This window comes from Poromitra crassiceps (genome assembly GCF_964638095.1).
Source record: "Poromitra crassiceps genome assembly, chromosome: 2".
Taxonomy (NCBI): Eukaryota; Metazoa; Chordata; class Actinopteri; order Beryciformes; family Melamphaidae; genus Poromitra; species Poromitra crassiceps.
The window spans coordinates 49,340,455-49,363,464 of record NC_139624.1 but is presented as its reverse complement, the minus strand read 5'-3'; the positions used below and the strand labels follow the sequence as shown (position 1 = coordinate 49,363,464).

The 23,010-nt window shown below is 44.9% G+C and overlaps 1 protein-coding gene across 2 annotated transcripts in view; it reads right to left on the bottom strand.

The window, feature by feature from the left end:
• ttll12 (tubulin tyrosine ligase-like family, member 12) overlaps positions 1-23,010 on the bottom strand; it is a 136,704-nt gene that overhangs the window by 17,628 nt on the left and 96,066 nt on the right. The window contains exons 10-11 of one of the 2 annotated variants that reach the window (XM_083653744.1): positions 17,152-17,315; positions 16,920-17,001 (exon numbers count right to left, since the gene is read on the bottom strand). In XM_083653744.1, coding sequence (XP_083509870.1) covers positions 16,920-17,001; positions 17,152-17,315 — 246 coding nt within the window. The remainder of the gene's footprint in view (positions 1-16,919; positions 17,002-17,151; positions 17,316-23,010) is intronic. The other variant, XM_083653745.1, reaches the window with a different exon arrangement.

Here is a 23,010-nt window from a genome sequence, read left to right as displayed (position 1 = left end):
CACTGCCAGCCGTTTTTCAATACTGTAGTTAGCTTCTGCCAGAGGGTTTTTTTGAGGATTCTGGCTCATCTTTCAAGAGCCGAGGATTCGTTTCTGTTAGGATTTTGTGAACACACAATATCTCAAAAGAACTAATAGAATGTGTGCTTTCTCTGTCTAAAAGAGTTAGTTTGTAGAGTTAGTAGTTATGTAAGCATTAGCAGTTGAATACAGCATGGTTTCAGCGTCTGGAAATTTATTCTGAGATAAACGGCTTTTTGTGAAATTCGATAGAACAGTCACTTTAACCATTCATTTTTGGCATCAGTAAGACGTCAGACATCTAAACAATAGTTTTGAACAGTAATTTCCTCCATAACAGCAGGAAACACCCCTCTCCTTCAAACTCCTCCCTCCGTGTGTGTTCTTCTTGGCTGCAGCGGGCGTGTCACAAGCTCGTTGCTGCTGCTGCTGTAACCTCGCGTCACCAGGCTCACTGCTTTGCTGCTGCTGTGCCTGTCTGCTGGCGGCACAGCAGCTTCATCAAAGCTCTCAGAACCCCGTGGCGGGGTTCTGAGAGCTTTGATGAAGCTTTTGCGATTCTGGTCTTATTTATGCTGTGTGTTTCAAAGTGTGTTCCACCCGGAATCTATTATGCAAATTTGCAAAACCCCACCGCCAGCTCCCAAGCGCGAAAGCGTTTTCGCCAATCCATTTTCATGAGAATGGCTTCCTCACACTGCTTTTTGCTTGCCTTCCTCTAGAATGGAGAGCACTGTCGCCACTTAGTGGGTCGGTGGAATGGGTTGTACACGTTCGGTAGCTCCAATATTTTTATAGGAGACGTGGGGGGCATTGATCCACGTAGCACCGTCAATTTTTTTTTTTTTTGACGTCTCAACTCGTCATTGGCAGTCAACCGTTGGATTGTTTTTGACGAGTCAACTCGCCATTGGCAGTGAACGTGTTAAGTCTTTAAATAATAGTGAAATCATTTTTCTAATTCTGGCTTTCTGGCTGCCTGGGCTGCAGCACTTTCACCATGGTCCCTAATCCATACCACCCCAACCCCTGCGCGGCCGCGCCCCCTTCTACCTGCTCGGAGCTTTTTCCCAGAGTGGGGGAAGGGAGCTGGAAGGTGGGTGCTGAGGGTGCTGCAGCACCCCCTGGTGGCAAGAAATGGGATTTTCGAAATTGTTGGATTTGGCTGTCTTGTGTTTATACCACCAACAAGATGCATTAAAAAACAGTTTGTGCTTCCCAGCTCTAATCTTATTTCATACGCTCTCTCTTCAAAAGTGTTTGATTTTCATAATAATCTGGTTTTCCATAATAATAATAATAAGTTTAGTGTTTATGCCTGTGTTGCTGTCTGTTGTAGTGTAAAACGACTAAAGGGAGAGCAGGTGCTTACATGAAAGTGAGTGAGAAAAGGAGAAGATACTGAATAATGACATCACAACAGTATAATTCTAATGTTAATTTAAAATTAAATATTCTTCTAAATATGGATGAAAGTCCAAAAAACGTCAAATTTTCTTCGGCCCTGCCCTCGCGGGCAGCACCGAGAGTCCCTTCCTTACAGCCCCCCTACCTAAAAGTACTTCCAGCACCACTGGGGGAGGACGATTCTGAACCTGCACTGCAGTGGTGGAATTAGCTGTGATATCATTTTTATTTCTTTGGGGGAGGGGGGAGGGGGGGCACCAGCAAAAATCTTGCCTAGGGCACCAACTTGGTCAGGCACGCCACTGGGTTTATAGTAAGATGTTAATAAAAGGCTGATCTGCTGGCTAGCTTGTAAACTGTAAGGTCACATGTTTTTGATCAGGAGGTCCGGAATTGGGTGGCAATTAGTCACGTGGGGGTTTTCCAGAAACTAATAGCCAAAGCCTGGTTGTCCCACCCACACCTACCTGAGCATGGAAAGACCAATCGCAAATTGTGCATTGTGCCAAATAATGCTGTATAAAGGGATATATTTATCCCTTTATAATATAAATATTTAAGGCCTGTCTGTCTGTCTGTCTGTCTATGAGTCTGTATGTCTCTATCTGCTGTGTCAGTGCATTTCATGTCTGTGGGAAATGTCACATTTTGAAAGTGCAAGTCATCTGCCTGTTCCTGTTTGATGGGGCCTCGAGGAGTCTCATCTGGGGGTGAAGTCTCCCGGGTCAGGAGAGGTCACCCCTCCCCAATTGGCAGAAAAAAGGAGAAGTGACAGTCACACCTCCCCAACTGGCAGAAAAAGGAGAAGTGACAATCAGAAAGACAGCCCAGGAGGCAGCATAAAAGAGGGCTTGGGGAAGCAGTTCGGGGTAGAATGAACTTCTGCCTCAATGCCGACGCCAGGTGTGAATCTTGGTCAATACTGCACCAATTTCAAAGATTTCTGCTAGTGCTCACATTACTTAGTTATACATAAAAAAAATAAATATATATACAGTATATATAGCATCCAGGTTGAAAAATACTGAAATTCTCCTTTAAGCTCTATTTATTGCAGGCTGCTGCTGACTGGGTGTTTATATAAACAGGTTATGCTGATTAGGCTCGGAGGTTGGCTGTTGACACTGTCACACACACACGCACACATAATGCGCGCGCGCACACACACACACACACACACACACACACACACACACACACGGCAAAAAATATCTTGGCACGTCATTTATTTTTGTAAATGTTAATTTTCTTAAAGCAGGACTAAACCCCCCAGATTTCTTGCAAAACGGCACTCCACTCGATCGAAAACCCCGCAGGCAAGATGGCCGCCCACACTCCCCTCCTTAGCTGGCAGAATTCGTCCCCCATAAAGTAAAATATCTTGACCAATAAGTATGTAACATACAAAATAAAACAACCCGTAATATCTTAATTTTATGTAGAATGCAGAGGACAGAGGACTTGCATTCCAGGCATATTGTGCTCTAAAGATAACGTTAGTGGCTCGAGACTGTTTCGTCCTGAAACCCACACGCTTTGCGCCAGCGTAACCTATGTGGGATTCGAAATAACGCATCCGAGAAAGAAAACGTTATGAATATAGCCACGTTATAAACAACAAACTAACGCTGGTGATCCGTATGGAAACAGTGTTACTCGAAATGGTTAAAAGTTATATCAATTTGGTCATTCAGTGGCATTTTACTGCCATATAACATAACTAACTAGCGGCTAATATTAGCCACAGTAGGCATTACCCAGGGATGCATTGGTCTTAAAGGGCTCGCGCCGCGTGAACTACAGTAATAATCAATGGGGAATTTTTTTTTTCTTTCACATGAGCGTGCTAAACCCACCGTGACGTCACGATGTACCAAATATCCCATTCATTTGAGGGCACAAAAAAAAGCAGTGTTCAACCCATAGAGGGAACTTATGCTGCTGAAAATGATACAAATGGTACAATGGTAACAGTTTGGTCTCAAATGTGGAAATTTTTACTAGAATTCTTCACACACCACCCCCAAAGCCATAAATATTGGTTAAAAGCTGAAAAAAAGTGTTTTGGGGTTTAGTCCTGCTTTAAAGCAGCTACGAGCAAGATTTTCGATTGTTATTAAACAGTCTAAATTTAATATCGATGCATCACATCTTACCTGTAATAGTAGACGATACCAACGCAGAGTAGTCTCGCTTGAACCCCGAGTGAATCGGCCAGTGTTAGTCTGTCTGTGGCCAGGGCAGATCAGGAAGTGAAATGAAACGGTTTGCAGCAGCCACTTTGGCCATAACCACAAAATAACTTCCAAAAAACCTGTTAGAATATAACGAGAGATGTTCGCGAGAGTAGCAAGCGTTCTCCTTGTTTATGTTCTGTTGCTAGGCAGAGCGAAACGGCAGAAGGCAGGCAGCTGCGTTTCACTTCCGGGTTTCACTTCCGGGTTTATCCGGTCCGCCGGTAGACAGATTGAGAGAGAGCCGCCTGGTGATGCGAGGTTAGACAGACACAGACTCTATAATCATCAAGAGAGCAATCTCCGATTCACACGGCTTTGGTCTCAGCTACTATTATAGGTAAGATGTGATGCATCAATATTGTAATTATACTGTTTAATAACAATCGAAAATCTTGCTCGTAGCTGCTTTAAGTTAATGTCTGCAAATTAAGCGAATGAGGTGGTCACTTTTTTCCAGTGAAAATCAACTTATTTCAACAATGTTTTGGAATCAAATGTCGTTTTCTTGATACAAGCAAGGTCACTTATCCTTTCAAGACAATGACACTTCATAATAATAATGTTGTTGTCCCTAGAAAATCTCATTGAATTCAAGTGAAACTGTGAAACAAGTGGAACTAAAGACCATGTTGCAATGGAATCACACCAGCTGGCGCCGGAAGGCCCCCGACTTAAAACGAACGTGGTCCAGGGGCGTAAAGTGGGGTGGCCAATGTGGGAGCGACCCCCTTGCTCGGATCACGGCCATTTTCTAGCTCGACCTTCATTTTTATGTCAACTACAGACGCGTAAAGTTTCGGGACTGCATCCGCAGTTCTGACGCTATCGTGTTCGTAAAATCAGACAGATAAACAAAATAGAAAATACAAAATGCAGGTTTTTACACCTGTCTTTAGGCCTACCCAACAAGTTGATGAACCAACTAAACGTCCTGCATTAGCTGTCATTGTGCTTGTAGACTATACTGTATTTCAACATTGTATTACAATGTTTACAATGAATATTGTTGTCTTTTTGGGTGTAATTCTCCCAGAATGGACTTTCTGCCTGCTAGCTTGGCTTTCTTCTTCCTCTGTATGAGCAGTGAAAGATAAATTTCACCCTTGGGATGTTAAATCATTTCAGCAAAGAAAATAAAAATTTGAAAATAGCACATAGCCTACATTGTCGATTAATCAGTTAACACATACAGTAGTTTGAACGATCAAATTCTTAACGATCGATTAATCGATTGTCGATTAATCATTAACATCCACACACACTAGGGGTGTCGCGGTACATTTACCGTATTTCCCCAAATAGTAGCCCGGCAGCAAATTGTGGCCGGGAACCTAATAGCCGCCGGGGGTTTGACCCCATTTTGCTTATTAAACGCCAGTCCGAGTAAACGCCGGGGCCATTATTTGCATTTTCTTAAGGTAACCCCAAAATTACTACGTTGCTGACAGCACTTAAAGGCAACGTGGAGTTCGAACGAATACGGAAACAGACGAATGAGAACGAACGTAGGACAGAACATGGCGGACGCGAGAGAAGTAAATTTAGAAGACAACATGGAGGAGAATGAGGAGAATAGACAGGAGAGGGACGAAAACGATAATGTAAGAGGGAAGAAAAAGAGAAAGTTTGACTTGAAGTTCAAGCTAGCAGTTGTGAAATACGCGGAGCAGAACTCTGGAGAAGCAGCTGCCAGAGAGTTCAACGTGGACCCGAAGCGCGTCCGTGAATGGAAAAAAAAGAAAGGTGAACTTACCCTTATTGATATTTACAGGACAGCCCATATTCTAATCAATAGAGTGATTATAGGACAGCCCATATTTCTTAAGTATACATATTTACATGTTGCTATTTCCTATGTGCAGAGTCATGTGGGAATAAAGTTTGTCTAAAGTGAAAGTAATCATCCCTCTCCAGTTCCCATCAAAAAACTGTTGATGTCTGGCCTAGAACAAAGACGGCCTTATTTTATTATCAAGTGCTGTGTAAGAAATTACGTATTTCGACCTTGCAGGTGGCCGTGCTATCTGGAAACATGAAGACGGGAGTAGATTTCCCGTCAAACTTATAACAGACCATTGTTTAAAAGTTTGAAGTAATATAGGCCTACTCATGAACATTATGCAATTTGGTTGAGATATATTTGTATGTAATGTTTTTTCTAACCAATTATGAAAATGCAGTTTGAAATATATACGTATATATATAGTGTTGTGAAGAAGAAATGTACTAACATGGATGTGTGTGTGTCAATCCTGCGCGGACACACACACACACAAGCACACCACCGGCCCCCCCCCTTCTTGAGCTCTCTCACACAGAAGACATGTCACTGCAGAGTGTACATATCATCATGACACACACACACATAACCCCCCCCCCAGACACACACACACTCTCACTCTCTCTCTCTCTCTCTCTCTAACACCCACATGGCCTGCGTCGGGATACGCCCACTCGAGGATCCCAGGAAGTCCGGCAACGGTGGCTTTGCCTCAAGACTCAGGGCTTCTGGGAAATGATGTTTTTGGCTTCAAGACTCCTCCTGCTTTCAACTTCAGGACCAATCAGAAAGTCACATTTACTGTATAACATCTCAGAGTGAGAGGGGTGCGGTATCCTTTCATCCCCTGACACTTGGTGTTGAGGAATGACAGGTCACTGCTGCAACGATCGTTGGAAGCTGGGAAGAACTTCACATTCTATCCTCTTTGGGTAAATGTATCGATGAGTTTATTCAATTGTTTCTGACTTGTACCAATTTTAATATAATGCTTTGATATAACTATTCATGTCTGATAGTCTTAAATAAACATGTGACACTGTGCACTTAACCTTATCCACCTGTCTTGTTGTCGAATGTGTCCTTGTCTCCAGCCTCGCTGTGTTTTCCTCCCACTCAACGAACACGCCTGGGTTTTATGTGATTAAAACCCTAATAATTGGTGACCCCTTGACGTGGGTGGGAGTGTGGACCGGCGAGAGGACGGAGAGTGGACCCGACACATCAGGAGTAGCGCGGCCGTAGCGGGCCGGACACTTGCTTGGGATTGCAGACACTCACCAGGCGCCTAAAAACAAGGTAAGACGCACCTTTTTTAATATAAAGCGTCTAGGGCTAGAACTAGTAATTTAGGGTGAGTGCCTGGAATTAACAAGTAAGTATATCTTGATTGATGAATGGTGAAAATTTGTAGGGTGCAGGTCAGAGACAATTGAGCTCCATATAGGGTAAACTGAGTGTAGTTTAACCGTCTCAAGCTTGAGCGGGGAGGAGTGGAAATACCGTAAATTCCGGACTATAAGGCGCACCGGTGTATAAACCGCACCTGCAAAGTTGACTATTTTTTTCTTATATAAGCCGCACCGGACTATAAGCCGCGGGTGTTTGCCCAAAAAACGGGAAAAAAGGTGCGGCTTATAGTCCGGAGTTTACCGCCAGCTTGGACCCTAACGAAGGCGTGGCTGCGAGCGGGGAGGAGTGCAGTATCGAGCCTAAGGTATCAACAACCAGGGTCGATCGTTGGGGGCCAATACGGGGTAGTATTGAGCCTGAGATATTATCGATCAGTGGCCGGTTGTGGTGAAGCCGATATTGGGCGCTCCTTCAAGTTTAGCAGTATTGTGCTTAAGATCAGCGACCGGTCGTGGTGGAGCACAAATACTGAGCCACTCCTTCAGGTCTAGATAAATAAAATATTAGAAATGTATAACTACAGAGGTGTTTGAGGAAACAACTGCACACGAAGTTGTCTACTCTTAGCACAAAACTCAAGCACACTTGAGATGAGTGCAGCCACTGTAGAGTGTAACTGTTTTGGGGAAGGGTGGGTTTTTCTCACTGACAATTAGCGGATGTCTATAAAACTGCCAGAACCTTTGCTACTTTTGAATATTAATTCTGAGTGGAAAGTCAAAGGAACTTATGCGTTTGTCATTCGGCTTGGCAGCCAGTAGACATCTTAGCAGGAAACCTATCTGAAAAAAATCATTGCAAGTCTCGAAAGAGCAAGTGGGTTGGGTAAAGAAAAAGTATTTAGAGGGCAAAATAAGGCACAGCAGAAATGAGAAGCATAACATTTGGAGACATGCTCAAAAGAGCAGAGGTTTTGAGTGATGAAGTCAGAAAGACCGGTAAATGCCAGAAAGTAAAAGGAGTGAACAATGCCATTATTGCTCTATGGCATAAGGACAATTTGGGCACGCAAACACATGAACCACCTATCAACAGTAAGGAGCTGTTGACCTTGAGCAAGGCAGAAAAAATACTGTAGCCAGCAGGCGACAACCGCCTGGCAGACACAGGATGGTCACTAGGTCACAGATCAGAATTGGCAGGACCTTCCCCAGGAGAGAGTTTCTTGAAGATCATGGGGAAAAACAGAAAAGAGCAGAGGCAAGACAACATCAGGAGTCAGAAAGGAGGAGAATAGCGTACAGTCTGAACGAGATAGAGATGGTAACACTAGAGGGATTATTGTTGGACACTCCTAACCGAGGGAGGGGCCAAATGCCCCCCCCCCCCGGGAACAAAGGAGGGAGGTAATAACAAAACCCAGATATGTAGGTGCACCGTCATCGTATTAAGCAGAATAATATCCGCAAATTAAATACCATACGTGCATGCCCCAAACCAACAACAGTACAAGAGATGCTGAGCTTTCTAGACCTAACAGGCTACAGCAGAAACTTTGTCCCAGAATATGCCTCAACGGTAGAACCACTCCGTTGCATGGTAAACGACGCGGGAGGGGTAAAAAAAACCTCCGGGGAATGTTTACTTGGGCTAAACAAGCTGAAGAGTCCTTCATCCAGTTAAAACAAAAACTGGATCACAAGATACATCTCTGTGTTCCGAATTATGAACTCCCATTTCATTTGGATGTTTCTGAGGCAAAAGGCATTGTGAATGCTGTATTGTTTCAGAAAAAGGAGGGAGGGAGAAATGTATTGATGTATCACAGCTCCAGATTGGACAACACGGAGCGGGGGCAAACTTGCAACATTCATAAACTCAGCCGCAGTCTCGTTCGGCCAATCACGCCACAGAAAATTTCAAAAACAGCTTTTACAAGATAGATTTATAAGATTACGTTTGTCACAGACAGAATAAACATGAGTAAAGGCATGAACGAGGGAAGAACTCAAATTGAGAAAAGCCATGGAGGGCACCAACCTAAATTGGCTTGATGCTCTGCCACAGGTATTACATTCAAGGCCAAGCGAGCCATGTGAGAGGACAGGATGGTCCCCTCACCAGATGGTTACAGGAGGAGTAATGCCTGGACCTGTGTCCAAAACAAGATACACTCGCCCAGTAGACACAGGACAAGTAACAGAGGAAAGTTACATGCAGGCAATGTCTGAAATTAGTTGAGTTATGTGCCAACAGGGTTTCACAAGTGGAGAAGAAGAAAGAGAAAAACCACCAGCCGTGCTGAAGGCCAGAGACTACGTTAGAACCAAACAGCACGTGAGGGCACGGTGGTCAGACCCAAAGTGGTCTGAACCCCTAAAATATCTGAGTGCTCCGATTATACAGTCCACCTAGAAGGAAAAGAAAGAGCCCATTATATAGGACATTGTCAGCCAGCAGTGGCTCCAAAATCAGCTGTATCGGGCACATTAGAAGGTGGGAACTAGGTTCCACACCGTGGTGTAAACCAGAACTGCCAATTGGAACAGTATGGTGGGAATACACCCCACCAGGAGGGGAAGAACCCCAATACTGGTGGTAATGGGATTGTTGTTGATCACTCTCCTATCCAGGGGAGAGACCCAAACGCCCTCCCCGGGAACAAAGGAGGGAGGCAACAACAATACCGAAATAATGACTACAGAAGCCAAAGAATAGACCCCCGACTGACCCCCGTGCGTATGACCTCCACTTGATGTTGGTACGGGACTGGGACGACGTTACCGAGAGAGGATACCAATGCCATGCGACTACTCAGACCGAATTAACTATAGCAAATAGACACCCTGTGCCAACAGTCTTGGACTATGGCTCGTTTCCCCATAATCTTTTCCATGACGGGGAACCATGTAAACATAAAAGAGAGGGTAATATTAAGCCCCGACATGGGCATGACCCCTTAGGAGCTGACTGACGGAAGACTGACCGCGATAGGGCCCAGACCCCCATTAAAATGTATAGCCATATGCTGTATTTTGGCCATAGGATGCCCAGTGGAGGCCACCCAACATTGTTTCAAGGGAGACGGGAAGGTATGTGAATTTAAATGCTACCTTGACCGGTTCTGTGCAATGGAGATAAGAGGAAGATGGTGCACAGATTATTATTATTGGGGATAATATGGGGATTCGCATAATGCATACCTATGTGCAAACTGTTGGTACACGTGTGACATGTTTGCACATACGTGGCAACTGCCTGAACTAAAAGAAGTGTGACAGAGGACGCGGGGGCTAAAAATCCGGGGTTCAGATTTGTGGACCCTTGGACCTCCAGGGGAAAAAGCACCACTCTGTCAGTATTCTTCCCAATAGGCGTAAGTGAGGCCCTGGGAAAAATAAACACACTGGTCTACTTTAATCTGGAACTAGTGAATGCCACCCGCGATATGAGATTGGCCATCGCCCTCCAAAGTGGAGAGCTGCAAATGATGCGTGCCACAGAGTACGAAGACCGTCTGGCACTGGACCTATTAACGGCCCAGAGAGGAGGTGTCTGTAAGATGTTGAACCGCAGTTGTTGTTTCTACATCCCAGACACCTTCCAAAACGTGACAGACCTATTGGAGCACTCTCGGACACAGATTGCAAACATCCAAGGGCCCCCTCCCGCAGCAGATCCATGGGGATGGATGAGGGAGTGGGGACTGGGATGGTTGACCTGGGTAATGACATTGGTGGCGCCCATTTTGATCCCACTAGTGCTCTTGTGCTGTTGAGGACTCCCACTGCTCAGATGTTGCCTGAACAGAATGATGAGTGCCCGCAAGTGGAAACTTAGAGACTCAAAAGCGGAAGATGAATCCATGTTGCTGGCCATGAGAACAGATAAGAGATCAGAGGATGGCAATTCACCTCTCGACCAGGACCTATTGGACCTGGTCAAAAAACAGCAAATGCAACCATGAGAAAGAGGGCTGAGAAGTTTATTTTATTTTATTTTGAAGAATAAATGTAAATAGGATGCTAGCTTGCTTGCTAATAGAATGGACGGTGAGGGGGGAGTGGCAGACAGAGCGCCCAAAACGATTCAGTGGGGTGTGCTGTCTCTGACTCCGGCTCCCAGAGTCCACAGCATCTGTACGGTCCATGTTTTATCGGGAAGGCCAGCATTGGGTGGCAATTAGCCATGGTGGTGGTTTCCTGGAGACTTATAGCAAAAAAGCACAGGTTTCCCATCATCCCTTATCCGTCATGAGATCAGTCGCTACTTGCTGAAATGTGCTGATAAACTGCTGTACATATGTACGCCAAGAGGATACATTGAAAGGGTTTTTCTCTTGAGAATATAAATCCCAAAGTGGTTTGCTCCAAGAGTTTAATCTGATCAATGTGCTCTGGAGGTTGTGTAAATTTGTGTGTATTAAGCAGTGTTGGGGGTAACTCACTACAGAGGCAACATATTGCATGTAATATGTTGCTCTTGGCAGTAACTCAGTAATATCACTTATAGGATTTCAGTAAAATTATACCATTTACTTTGTCAAGTAACTCAAGTTACAAATAGAGTTATATTTTATTAAAATTAGAGCACATACAAAATATACAATCATAGCTTAATCAAACTGTGTGTTTTTAAACAAAAAGCCACTTAGATGACCATGACAAAGGAAAAGAATAAAAATTTAGAATTTTGGAGGGTTTACACTGACTCCAGGATGCTTGAAATTAGTTTTGGGGATGGTTCACGGGCAACGATGTTGACGCCTGGGTGGGCCAGTGCCACCCTCACAGGCAGCTGAGCCATTCAGACCAATAATGTTTTTGGGGTTGCCAACGTCTTTCTGCAGCTCATGTTCTATGTGAGAACGCGCTAGACGTGCTCCTCTTTTAATGGACGCAACTGGCGTTTCAGCGCTGGTGGCGTCTGTTGATATTGGAGGAGCACTGTGTGCTTCTTTAAGCTGAAAGAGTTGAACATGGCAGAAAAGCGCCCTGATCGTTTCTTCCCCTCTTCCTACCATTTTGAACCTCTGCTGCTGCCAGAAATAACAATAATTTGGTTTTCATGTTGACAGTGAACAACATCAAACAGACAAAACCAGCAGGCTACCGTCTGTGTGCACCAATGGAAGCACTCTCAACATGATGTCTGGACAGTGGACAGACGATGATGAAGATAAATGCAGCCGTGGTTTGTGCAGAAAGCAGAGTGAGAGGACACTGAGAACACTACAGATCTCTGCAGTAGACAAACCTGCATGCCAACCAAACTTACATTCTTTCCGGAATAGAACACACATTTGAAAAAGTAATGCAAAAGTAGTGTAATAAGTAACAAGTTATTCTACACAAGAAAGTGATATTGTAAGGTAACGTATGGCTTTCAAATGAAAGTGATTAGTAATATGTAGTATGTTGCATTCTGCATTTTGAGAGTGACTTACCCAACACTGGTATAAAGGTTATGTAAATTTTGTTTGTTTTGACACCACAGTTTGTGGCGTGAAAGGAGGGATTATTGATATTTACAGGACAGCCCATATTCTAATCAATAGAGTGATTATAGGACAGCCCATATTTCTTAAGTATACATATTTACATGTTGCTATTTCCTATGTGCAGAGTCATGTGGGAATAAAGTTTGTCTAAAGTGAAAGTAATCATCCCTCTCCAGTTCCCATCAACAAACTGTTGATGTCTGGCCTAGAACAAAGACGGCCTTATTTTATTATCAAGTGCTGTGTAAGAAATTACGTATTTCGACCTTGCAGGTGGCCGTGCTATCTGGAAACATGAAGACGGGAGTAGATTTCCCGTCAAAGCTTATAACAGACCATTGTTTAAAAGTTTGAAGTAATATAGGCCTACTCATGAACATTATGCAATTTGGTTGAGATATATTTGTATGTAATGTTTTTTCTAACCAATTATGAAAATGCAGTTTGAAATATATACGTATATATATAGTGTTGTGAAGAAGAAATGTACTATCATGGATGTGTGTGTGTCAATCCTGCGCGGACACACACACACACACCCCCCGCACCCTACACACACACAAGCACACCACCGCCCCCCCCCCTTCTTGAGCTCTCTCACACAGAAGACATGTCACTGCAGAGTGTACATATCATCATGACACACACACACATACCCCCCCCCCCAGACACACACACACACACACACACTCTCTCTCTCTCTCTCTCTCTCTCTCTCTCTCACTCAAACACCCACATGGCCTGCGTCGGGATACGCCCACTCGAGGATCCCAGGAAGTCCGGCAACGGTGGCTTTGCCTCAAGACTCAGGGCTTCTGGGAAATGATGTTTTTGGCTTCAAGACTCCTCCTGCTTTCAACTTCAGGACCAATCAGAAAGTCACATTTACTGTATAACATCTCAGAGTGAGAGGGGTGCGGTATCCTTTCATCCCCTGACACTTGGTGTTGAGGAATGACAGGTCACTGCTGCAACGATCGTTGGAAGCTGGGAAGAACTTCACATTCTATCCTCTTTGGGTAAATGTATCGATGAGTTTATTCAATTGTTTCTGACTTGTACCAATTTTAATATAATGCTTTGATATAACTATTCATGTCTGATAGTCTTAAATAAACATGTGACACTGTGCACTTAACCTTATCCACCTGTCTTGTTGTCGAATGTGTCCTTGTCTCCAGCCTCGCTGTGTTTTCCTCCCACTCAACGAACACGCCTGGGTTTTATGTGATTAAAACCCTAATACCCTGCAGGCGGCTACAGGTGGCAAGCGGGCTCGCTTGTCAGGTGGAGGGAGAAAGAAAGTGAGCGAAGAGCTGGAGAATAACTTGTCCCAGTGGATACACCACACTTGTGGACGGAACCTCAGAGTCTCCCGCAAGATGATTAGCGTGAAGGCCAAGGAGTTGGACGCCACGGCGAGTGACAAGAGAGATGGGGAGGTGTTTGGAGCAACTCACGGATGGCTTAACCGATTCCTCCGACGTAACAATTTTTCCCTCAGGAGGAGAACAACTGTAGCTCAGAAGGACGCTCCCATTGAGAAGCTAGTCAACTTCATCGTCTTCTCCACTCGCCAGATAGAGAGCAAGAAGATCCGGACGAAGAATATCATTGCCATGGACGAAACAGCTGTCTGGTCTGACATGGTGGGTGCAAGTACAATCAACGCGAGAGGGGCCCGCACCGTCTCGCTCAAAACCCTGGGACGCCCTGGATCGGGACAGTGTGATCAACTCATTTAAGGTAGGTGTGTGTGTGTGTGTGTGTGAGAGATACAGGTTTGTCGGTGTGTGTGTGAGAGAGTGAGGTGTGTGTGTGTGTGTGTGTGTGTGTGTGTGTGTGTGTACATGGTAGCCACGGCTGATTGCTGATTTTTGGTATCCTCCAAGGTGTGTGGGCTGACGGTGGCAGTTGATGGGAGTGAGGACCAGCTCATTCATTGCTTCAAGGAGGGACAGCCATGCCAGGCAGGGAGAGAGCAGCTGGTGAAGGCCAGAGAGCAGGCTGCGATGGCTGAGGAAGAGGATGAGACCTTTGCACTAAAAAACATGCTGGACAGGAACTGTCACCGAATAATGGCCTGGTGCAGGTCGGTGCAAAAATAAATAAACGCCTGCAGCAAATAGCCGTCTGGTTCTTTTAAACGCCTGGGATCCAAGTCGATTTTGTGAAATAAACGCCTGGGCTACTATTTGGGGAAATACGGTATTCATCCCGTGAGTTCACGGTACGGCCATCACGGTACGGTACGTGAAGCGACACGACAAATACGTCAAATCCAGAAGGTGGTAGTAAAGCACCTAAACGCTGTTTGAATGCCATTGAATTGAATTGAATTAAACGCCACAGAAGAAGACACACCAAAACAACACAAGGGCCATAGAAATCCGCGTTCACTGAATGGAACGTTTTGTGGAGAGGAAACATTACCGGGGGTCGCTCCAGAACAGACAGAACAAACCACAACAATATTGAACTAGCGTCCAGCTACTCTCCCGTTACCGTGGTCAAAAAAGTGCAGCGCAGTATCCTAATGACTTTTATGACTCAGGCGATAAGCTGTTTTGCAAATTCTGTCAACATCAAGCCAACGACAGTCCTTTATAGTTGCGCGTTGCGGCTAAACATTACATAACACTGACAAAGCGGTTAACTTGTAAACAAGCAACTTGCGAAGAGGGGATGACTCCTTGTCATGTTCCAATAATCCATTAGATGACCGAACATAATCATTATGGTAAACAAAACTGGCATTCAATAACGTTAAGGCGCTGACACCAGCGTCAAATGAGCAGGAATTTCTTACTTCCGGTCAGGATTTTTCAGAATAAAAGCGATCATTCAAACTCGATAAAATACACAAATTGAAGTGATATCACAGAAATTGAATATACATACCCATGGAAAAGGTTATATTGCATTTAGATCTATATATGACAGGGTTCTTTCCCGTACTTACTGGTAAAGTGAAACCCACCCGCTGTCTGTCAGACAGTGGGGGAGGGGTTGGTGGGAGTATTAGGCTACTCCACACATGCGCTCTGTTTACAAACTTGTGTACAATAAAGATTTAAAGTCGGGGGAAATGCCTTTGCCCTGTCAAACAGCTGGAATACAGACATCTGAGTGGGAGGGGCACCCCAGACTTTGAAAATCACTGCTCTAGAGCAGTGGTGACCAATTTGGGGCCCACGGGCCAAGTTTGGCCTGTTTGTTTTGGTCCGCCCCCCCCCCCCCCCCCCCCCGATTTTTTATCCAGAATGCAACTCGGGCAAGTTATCAGATATCTGCACTGATTGCAAAGGGTGGACGAGCTTCTTCATGTGGTGACTTTGTGAAACAGTGTCTGAATGTGGCTGCGGATACTGTGTTCACTACTGAGATTGCATCCCTGCAAATTGTCATGGCAAATTGTTTACAAAAGATGGACAATAAAGCTGATTTTCAAAGTACCTTGAGGATTTTTCAAGTTGTGAATTAAGTCAAATTTCTCTCTTGATTACAAAGGTGGAAAATACAACTGTTTTTAACTGGGTGTTTACTGATTAAATGTTTAAGCTCCTCACAAATGCAGATGTTTTTTTAAATATATATAACCAATTGCAACTTATTACAATTACCAAACAGATAAAAAGTAGATTATTATATTGAAATGTTATTTTAGATTTAGAATGTTAATTTTCTATAAAACACAATACATTCACGGCGTTTATTTTTGGCCCTCGGCCCTCCACCCAGATTGAGTTTTGGCCCTTCATGGGAAAGAATTTGGGCACCCCTGCTCTAGAGTAAAACCTTTTTGTGTGGATTGCCTAGATCTTATTAAATAGTGGACATTTATTCATTCCCACTTATTAGACACTATTTCTGATGGTAAAATGAGCATAAAAGAACACAGAATTCAGAAAAATTCCAAGGGAAAAAAACAGAATTTGGGATTTGTTGCTTTTTTCCCGTTGTACCGTATTCGTACCGAACCATGACCCCAAAACCGAGGTACGTACCGAACCGTGACTTTTGTGTACCGTGACACCCCTAACACACACACACACACACACACACACACACAGGTGAAAACAATACCAGCCCATGCATCCGCGGCTGGTAACAATGCTGTCGTGGCTGGTAATTATCTCCTCTTTAGCAGAATCTTTACTTCTTTTTTTGCTGAATATGAAATATGTCAGAAAAACTAAATGACTTGATGGACATGTTTTCTTGGGGCACACACTGTAAAATCAATAACTTGCCCTGGTCTACAGTTGTCAATAACTCATGGACCCCCTCTCTCTCCCTCCCTCCAGCTGTGCATGCCCAAAGGCCTGTCATTCTGGACGCAGGTGGACCAGCGTGACCCTCAGTTCCACTCCTTCATCATCACCAAGGAGGACAGCTCTCGAACCTATGGCTTCGTCCACACCTTCTACGAGGTGACCAGCTCGCAGATCTGCTCCGCCATGCAGACGCTCTACCAGATGCATCAGTCGGGTCAGAGCCAAAGTAGGAAAGGTTAAAATAGGGTCAAAGCCAAAGTGTTCTGACCCGAATCCTGTGACCATAAAATGAGTCATGTTTTATCACCCAACAGCTGATCTCTGATCACTGAAAAAAACAGTACCTGCTTGAGCGCCACTCCATCTGCATAGTTCATGACGGTGAAGTGCTTTTGGTAATCATCAAAATGGTCCAATGAGAAAGGCCTGGACCAGAGAGACAACAGACATCAAGACACTGCTGAAGACAAACTATTTGCCACTAAAGACAAGCAAGACCAGTTTAACTGCTGTTCCCAAAACACTTCTGTATGCACACATGCGCGCGCGCGCGCACGCACACACACACACACGCACATATCCAACCACCTGTTGGCAAATCGCAGCCAGAAGACATTGTAGGCATAGAGGCGCAGCGGCTCCACCGAGCGCAGCATCAGCATGTAGCGGATGTCAAACTTCACCATTCCCACCTCTTCCCTATGGAACAGGACTGGATCCTCCAGGTACTTACACACCACCTGAGAGGAGACACACACACACACACACACACACACACACACACACACACACACAAAATAATACATAATGAGATGATACAATAATAATTGGTCTATAAGATGAGTCTGAGTGGGAGTATTACAGATAAGGTACAGTGTGGGATATTATAGCTAAAAGTGAATGAGTGAAACTGTGATGAGAGAGGAACATGTTAACATAGTTTGAGTGTATTCAAAATGTAATGGTATAAGATCAGGTGTTGAAATGTATGCATCCTGCAGGCAATGGAAAAATACTGAAACCACAGAGAGCGCTCGCGTATGACACCTGTCATAGTGGGGAGATGGGACCTCATTGTGGGAACAGGAAGCCAAGTTAAGTAACCAACCAACGTAACAATAAAACACGATTTCAGACGGCAGCCCGTCTTTATTGTCACACGAACACACTACAACACATGCATGCGGCCACTACACACACTCATGCCGACGGTGGCCGGTGAAATATGTCCTCTGCATTTGACCCATCCAGGCTTGTCCTTTCCTCCAGGGGGCAGGCCAGGAGCAGTGGTCGCTATTTCTTTCCAGCGCCCGGGGACCTTCATTGGTCCATCATTGGACCAACTTCAGATGCTGTTGTCACTGGTCGGATGACGATCTTCTGCATGTTTTTAGAGGGGGGTTATGTACGGAGGAACCCCCTGGGGGGTACGGGGAGAACATGCAAACTCCACACAGAAAGGCCCTTTCGACGAGATAGCCCACCTGGGCAGTAGGCACTGAAGATATGGGGGGGTCACAACTCCAGCGCCCACAGTGTCCCAGGTGAGAATCGAACCCAGGACCTTCGAGCTGTGAGGCGACAGCGCTTACCACTGCACCACCGTACCCCGTACAATATGCATGCTGGATTAGTGAAACAGGTGTTAACGTAACAATATGATGCATGCTGGATTAGTGAAACAGGTGTTAACGTAACAATATGATGCATGCTGGATTAGTGAAACAGGTGTTAACGTAACAATATGATGCATGCTGGATTAGTGAAACAGGTGTTAACGTAACAATATGATGCATGCTGGATTAGTGAAACAGGTGTTAACGTAACAATATGATGCATGCTGGATTAGTGAAACAGGTGTTAACGTAACAATATGATGCATGCTGGATTAGTGAAACAGGTGTTAACGTAACAATATGATGCATGCTGGATTAGTGAAACAGGTGTTAACGTAACAATATGATGCATGCTGGATTAGTGAAACAGGTGTTAACGTAACAATATGATGCATGCTGGATTAGTGAAACAGGTGTTCGCCACAATTATATTGGGAAACAAGATGATCACCGAATATTGTGTAAAGGTAGAGACAAAAGCACTCGCCAACCACCACGGAGACCCGGGTTCAATTCGCGGCAACGCTACTTCCGGCTTGGTCAGACGTTCCTACGGACACGATTGGCAGTGTTCACGGGTGGCTATGAGTCCTGGTCGCTGCAATAGCGCCTCCTCTGGTCGGTCAGGGCGCCTGTTAAGTGGTGAGGGGAACTGGGGGGAATAGTGATTGCGATTGCGCATGTATCGAAGGAAGCATGTGCTAGTCCACGTCTCTCCCCACATCGGCAGAGGGTGTGTAGCAACGGCTGGGACAGCAGGGGGAATTGGCCAAGTACAAATTGGGAAGAAAATGAGAAATCTCTCTCTCTCTATACATATATATACACACACACATATAATATACACACACACACATATATATATTAGGGCTGTCAAAGTTGACGCGATAATAACGAGTTAATGCAAATTCCTTTTAACACGTTCACTGCCGTGGACGAGATATCTCGTCAAAATAAATCCAATGGTTGACTGCCGTCGACGAGATTATCTCGTCAAGCTGTTTTTTCAGGGGTTTCCACTAGCTGGCGCCCTTGGGCAATAGGTGAATGTGGATCCGACCTCTCCCGCTGCTCCGGAAGTACTCTAACAAAGATTTGTATATAAGGAAGGCGGGATCCTTTGTTCGGGGTGGGTTTATAGTAGGTTGGTGAGATTTGAGAGACATAGCATTACATAGCGATTTATAGATAGAGAAATTCAGCAATTTATAGTCAGATTTAGAGCGAGTTGGTTAGCGTAGTTGATTTAGTTTGTTAGTTGTTAGTACAGTAGTAGTGTTTAGTATAGTCTTTATAGTAGATCTTTAGTTTAGATAGTTAGTTAGCACGTAGTTACAGTTAGTGTTCATTGTAGTTAGCTTAGCTCATTTAGCGTTAGCGTTAGCGTCAGTTCATTTTAGTATTTAGCGTTTATTCTAGTTCAGTTTGATCGAGTTGGTAGCCGGTAGATTAGCCTTATTTCAGTTCAGTTTGATCTAGTCGTAGCAGTAGTTGTTTTATTTCAGTTTAGTTGGGAGTGGGTGCGTGTTTGTGCCATGCCGGCCAAACGCAAGCGGTCTTCGGCCAAACGCAAGCGATCGGCGGATCAGAGATCATTGCTCGATTTCTTTTCCGTCCGAAATGAGCTTGTGCCGGAGACCGATTCCGAGGTCTCGGATGATGAACGGGGTGAGCCCATGCATGTCGCGGCTGCGGCTGCTGGGCTGAGTGAGTCGAGTGACCTCACGTCTTCCCCAGACGCGGAGGATTCTGGAGAAGAATGGGCCCCGTCCAGGAGCGAAGCTCCACAGAGCAGTGGTAAGACGATGTTTGAGATGACTTGTGTAACTTGTGTAAATGTAATTACTATGACTGTACAAAAGCCAGCAGTCAGTCAATTCATTTTACTGAATTTCAGACTCTGAAGATGAGCCTGTAGCCACCTGTAGCGGTACAGCATCTGGTGCCACAGCCTCTGGTGCCAGGAAAATGGGTAAGATCACACTTCAGAATCAGGTTTATTTTCACATCACAGGTTCCAGCCAGAATTCCAGAAATTCTAGAACTCCAGAATTCAGTACCACACATATAAAAAACACTATTTTATGGTAATTATGTATTTCTATAATTTGCAGATTGTGGCAGTGGAGCTGGAAGTGGGAAACGTCCTCAGCCTGCAGGTCCTCCTGAGTGGTGTGACCTTGACTGGGAGCCAACCCACATCCCCTTCACAGCAGAACCGGGTCCTCATAGTGGTGGTGCTGCTCAACCAGTGGACTTCTTCCAGATCTTCCTGAACGATGAGCTGCTCCAGGACATTGTAGAACAAACTAACCTGTATGCCCAGCAGTGCATCAGTCAGGTCAGTGAGGCTCTGCCACATTCAAGGCTTGGGAAGTGGAAGGACACTACAGTGGCAGAAATCAAGAGCTTCTTGGGACTATACTTCCTCACTGGGATCGTCAAGAAGCCTGAACTGTCCATGTACTGGTCCACAAATGAACTGATTGCTACCCCCCACTTCAGCAGAACCATGTCTCGCAACCGCTTTCAGCGGAGGTGGGGGGTGGCGGGGGGGATGGTGGAGGAGGTGGGGGGGGGGGGGGCAGTGACCAACCTGCAACCATTCCCCGGGCACCATACCTGGACCCTCAAAGCAGGCTGCAGGTCAAACTAGCGGGCCATGTAATGGTCATCATACCAGCCACACCCAAAAAAGATGCCCCAACGAAGAGGTGTAGGGTTTGTGCAAGGAATGATGTTAGAAGCGAGACACGCTACTATTGTATCAAATGTGAGGTCCCATTACACAGGGCTCACTGCTATGAGGTGTACCACTCGATGGAGAACTACTCAGTGGCGCTGAGTAGGCATGGGTCGTAAAAAAAAAAAAACCTGCCAGGGAGGTTTTGTTTTTGATGCTCTTTGTTTGATTGTTTGCTAGCTAGCAGGAATACATAAAAAGTACCTGCCGATTTTCATGTAACTTTGTGGATGGGTGTAACATGGGCCAAGGAAGTACCCATTACATTTTGGAGCAGTTCTGGATTCGGTGTACGAGCCCAAACCGGTTTGATCACGAACCGAAAAACCTATAAAAAAAAAAAAAACCTATAAAAAAAAAAAAGCTGAGTGACCTGTGGTCTGCTCTTGTTTTGTATTTATTTTGACATTTATTTATTTTATTATTGTATTATTCCTCTATTATTGAAAACAACTATTGTTCAGATGTCTGATGTCTCACTGATGCCAAAAATAAATGGTTAAAGTGACTGTTCTGCCTGTTTTTTTTGACGCGCGATTAACTCATGCACTTTCTGTGATGTTTGAGCCTTGGTCCGCCCTAGTTTGGGAAATCAGGAAGCGATGTTGCAGTAACGTTGATGGCAAGCAGAAACAAACCTCTGTGAGCAGAAAGGAGGAAGTTCAGCTTCAAGTAGGGTGACCAGATGTCTCGCTTTGTGCGGGACTGCACAGCATTTTCATGATTTTTCACATGTCCCGCTAATTGAGAAGATGTCCCACATTTTGGGAGAGAGAGAGGGAGCGTGATCAGACCAAGGCAGAGAGAGAGACAGACGGAGAGCGGGAAAGGTGGGGGGGATTTTGTAGTGGTCTCTTAATTCTTTCCAGAGCTGTATATATAGTCATATATCTGTATAGTTTTTTTTAGAGTGACAGCCTTTCCCTCTGTTTATTGTCTTATATGTGTTATATACTTGTTTGTACATATCAGAAAATTCAATAAAATAGAGAGATATATAGAAAAACTTGCGACACCCACTGGCTAAAAGGAGGTGTGGCAATGGGGGTAGCCAATCACAAAAAGTTCCAAATGCATCCACGTCAGGGTGGGAATTACACGGAGGCCATGGCCTCCGTTGCCCCTCCCTCTGGCCGTGATGCCCTGAGATCCCTCAGGCCACCTTGGCAGAGCCCTGCTAACAGCCTGCTGCTGTCAGTTGCTTTAAACGCATCAGTGGTCTCAGTTTAATGTAACCTGCCCTATTCAAACTAAGGATGTGTAATTTGCTCATTTTAACACACATTTCAGAAGAATCGCTCTTCACGATGTCAATTGAGCAATGGCCTTTGTGCCTTGGCATGTGGCCTTGTTCCCTAAAAAAATATGTGATGCGGAAGGCCAAATGGCCTTGCCCCTAAAACAACGAAATTCCCACCCTGATCCACCTAACACGCTGTGGCGGAGGTATGCGCTCTACCGAGTGGTATAGAAAGATATAGTATTGTATAGTATAGTATTAAATCCTTCATAAAATATCAAAATTATTCCCAAAATCCTAGTGTGCTTAGAAGACATTAACAGTGGTTGAGAAAACATGGTCATTAAAGACTAAATGAACCCAACAAGTATGTAGCGCGAGGGTCAGACGTTTCAGAGTCTGAAAACAAATCTTGTCTGAGATGACAGGGTTGAGAGGCAGGCCATAATAGTGTGTCGATGATTTGATTTGACAATTCTGGGGACTGGATTTGGCATTGGCCAATCATGGCGTGTTCCGCCCACAAATCGAGTGGGATTCAGCGTGTTGTGGTGCTACGCGAGTGGGATCCGCAGACTACCAGGCAGCCAGATGCTTCTGTGTGGAGCGGAGCGGACAATCCAATGCATGAGTGCTGCCTGCCCGTCTGGAATCTCCGAGGGGAGACCCCTTACACCAACGTTATCCTGGAATGCGAGTTTAACGAGTCAGTTACATGTCTTTGCATTCTTAGACATTGCCGTTTGCTTTATTTTGTATGTTACATACAATTGGCCAAGTTATTAGATTATGGGCTAGAAATTCTGCCAGGTTACAGACACTAGGCACCATTTTCT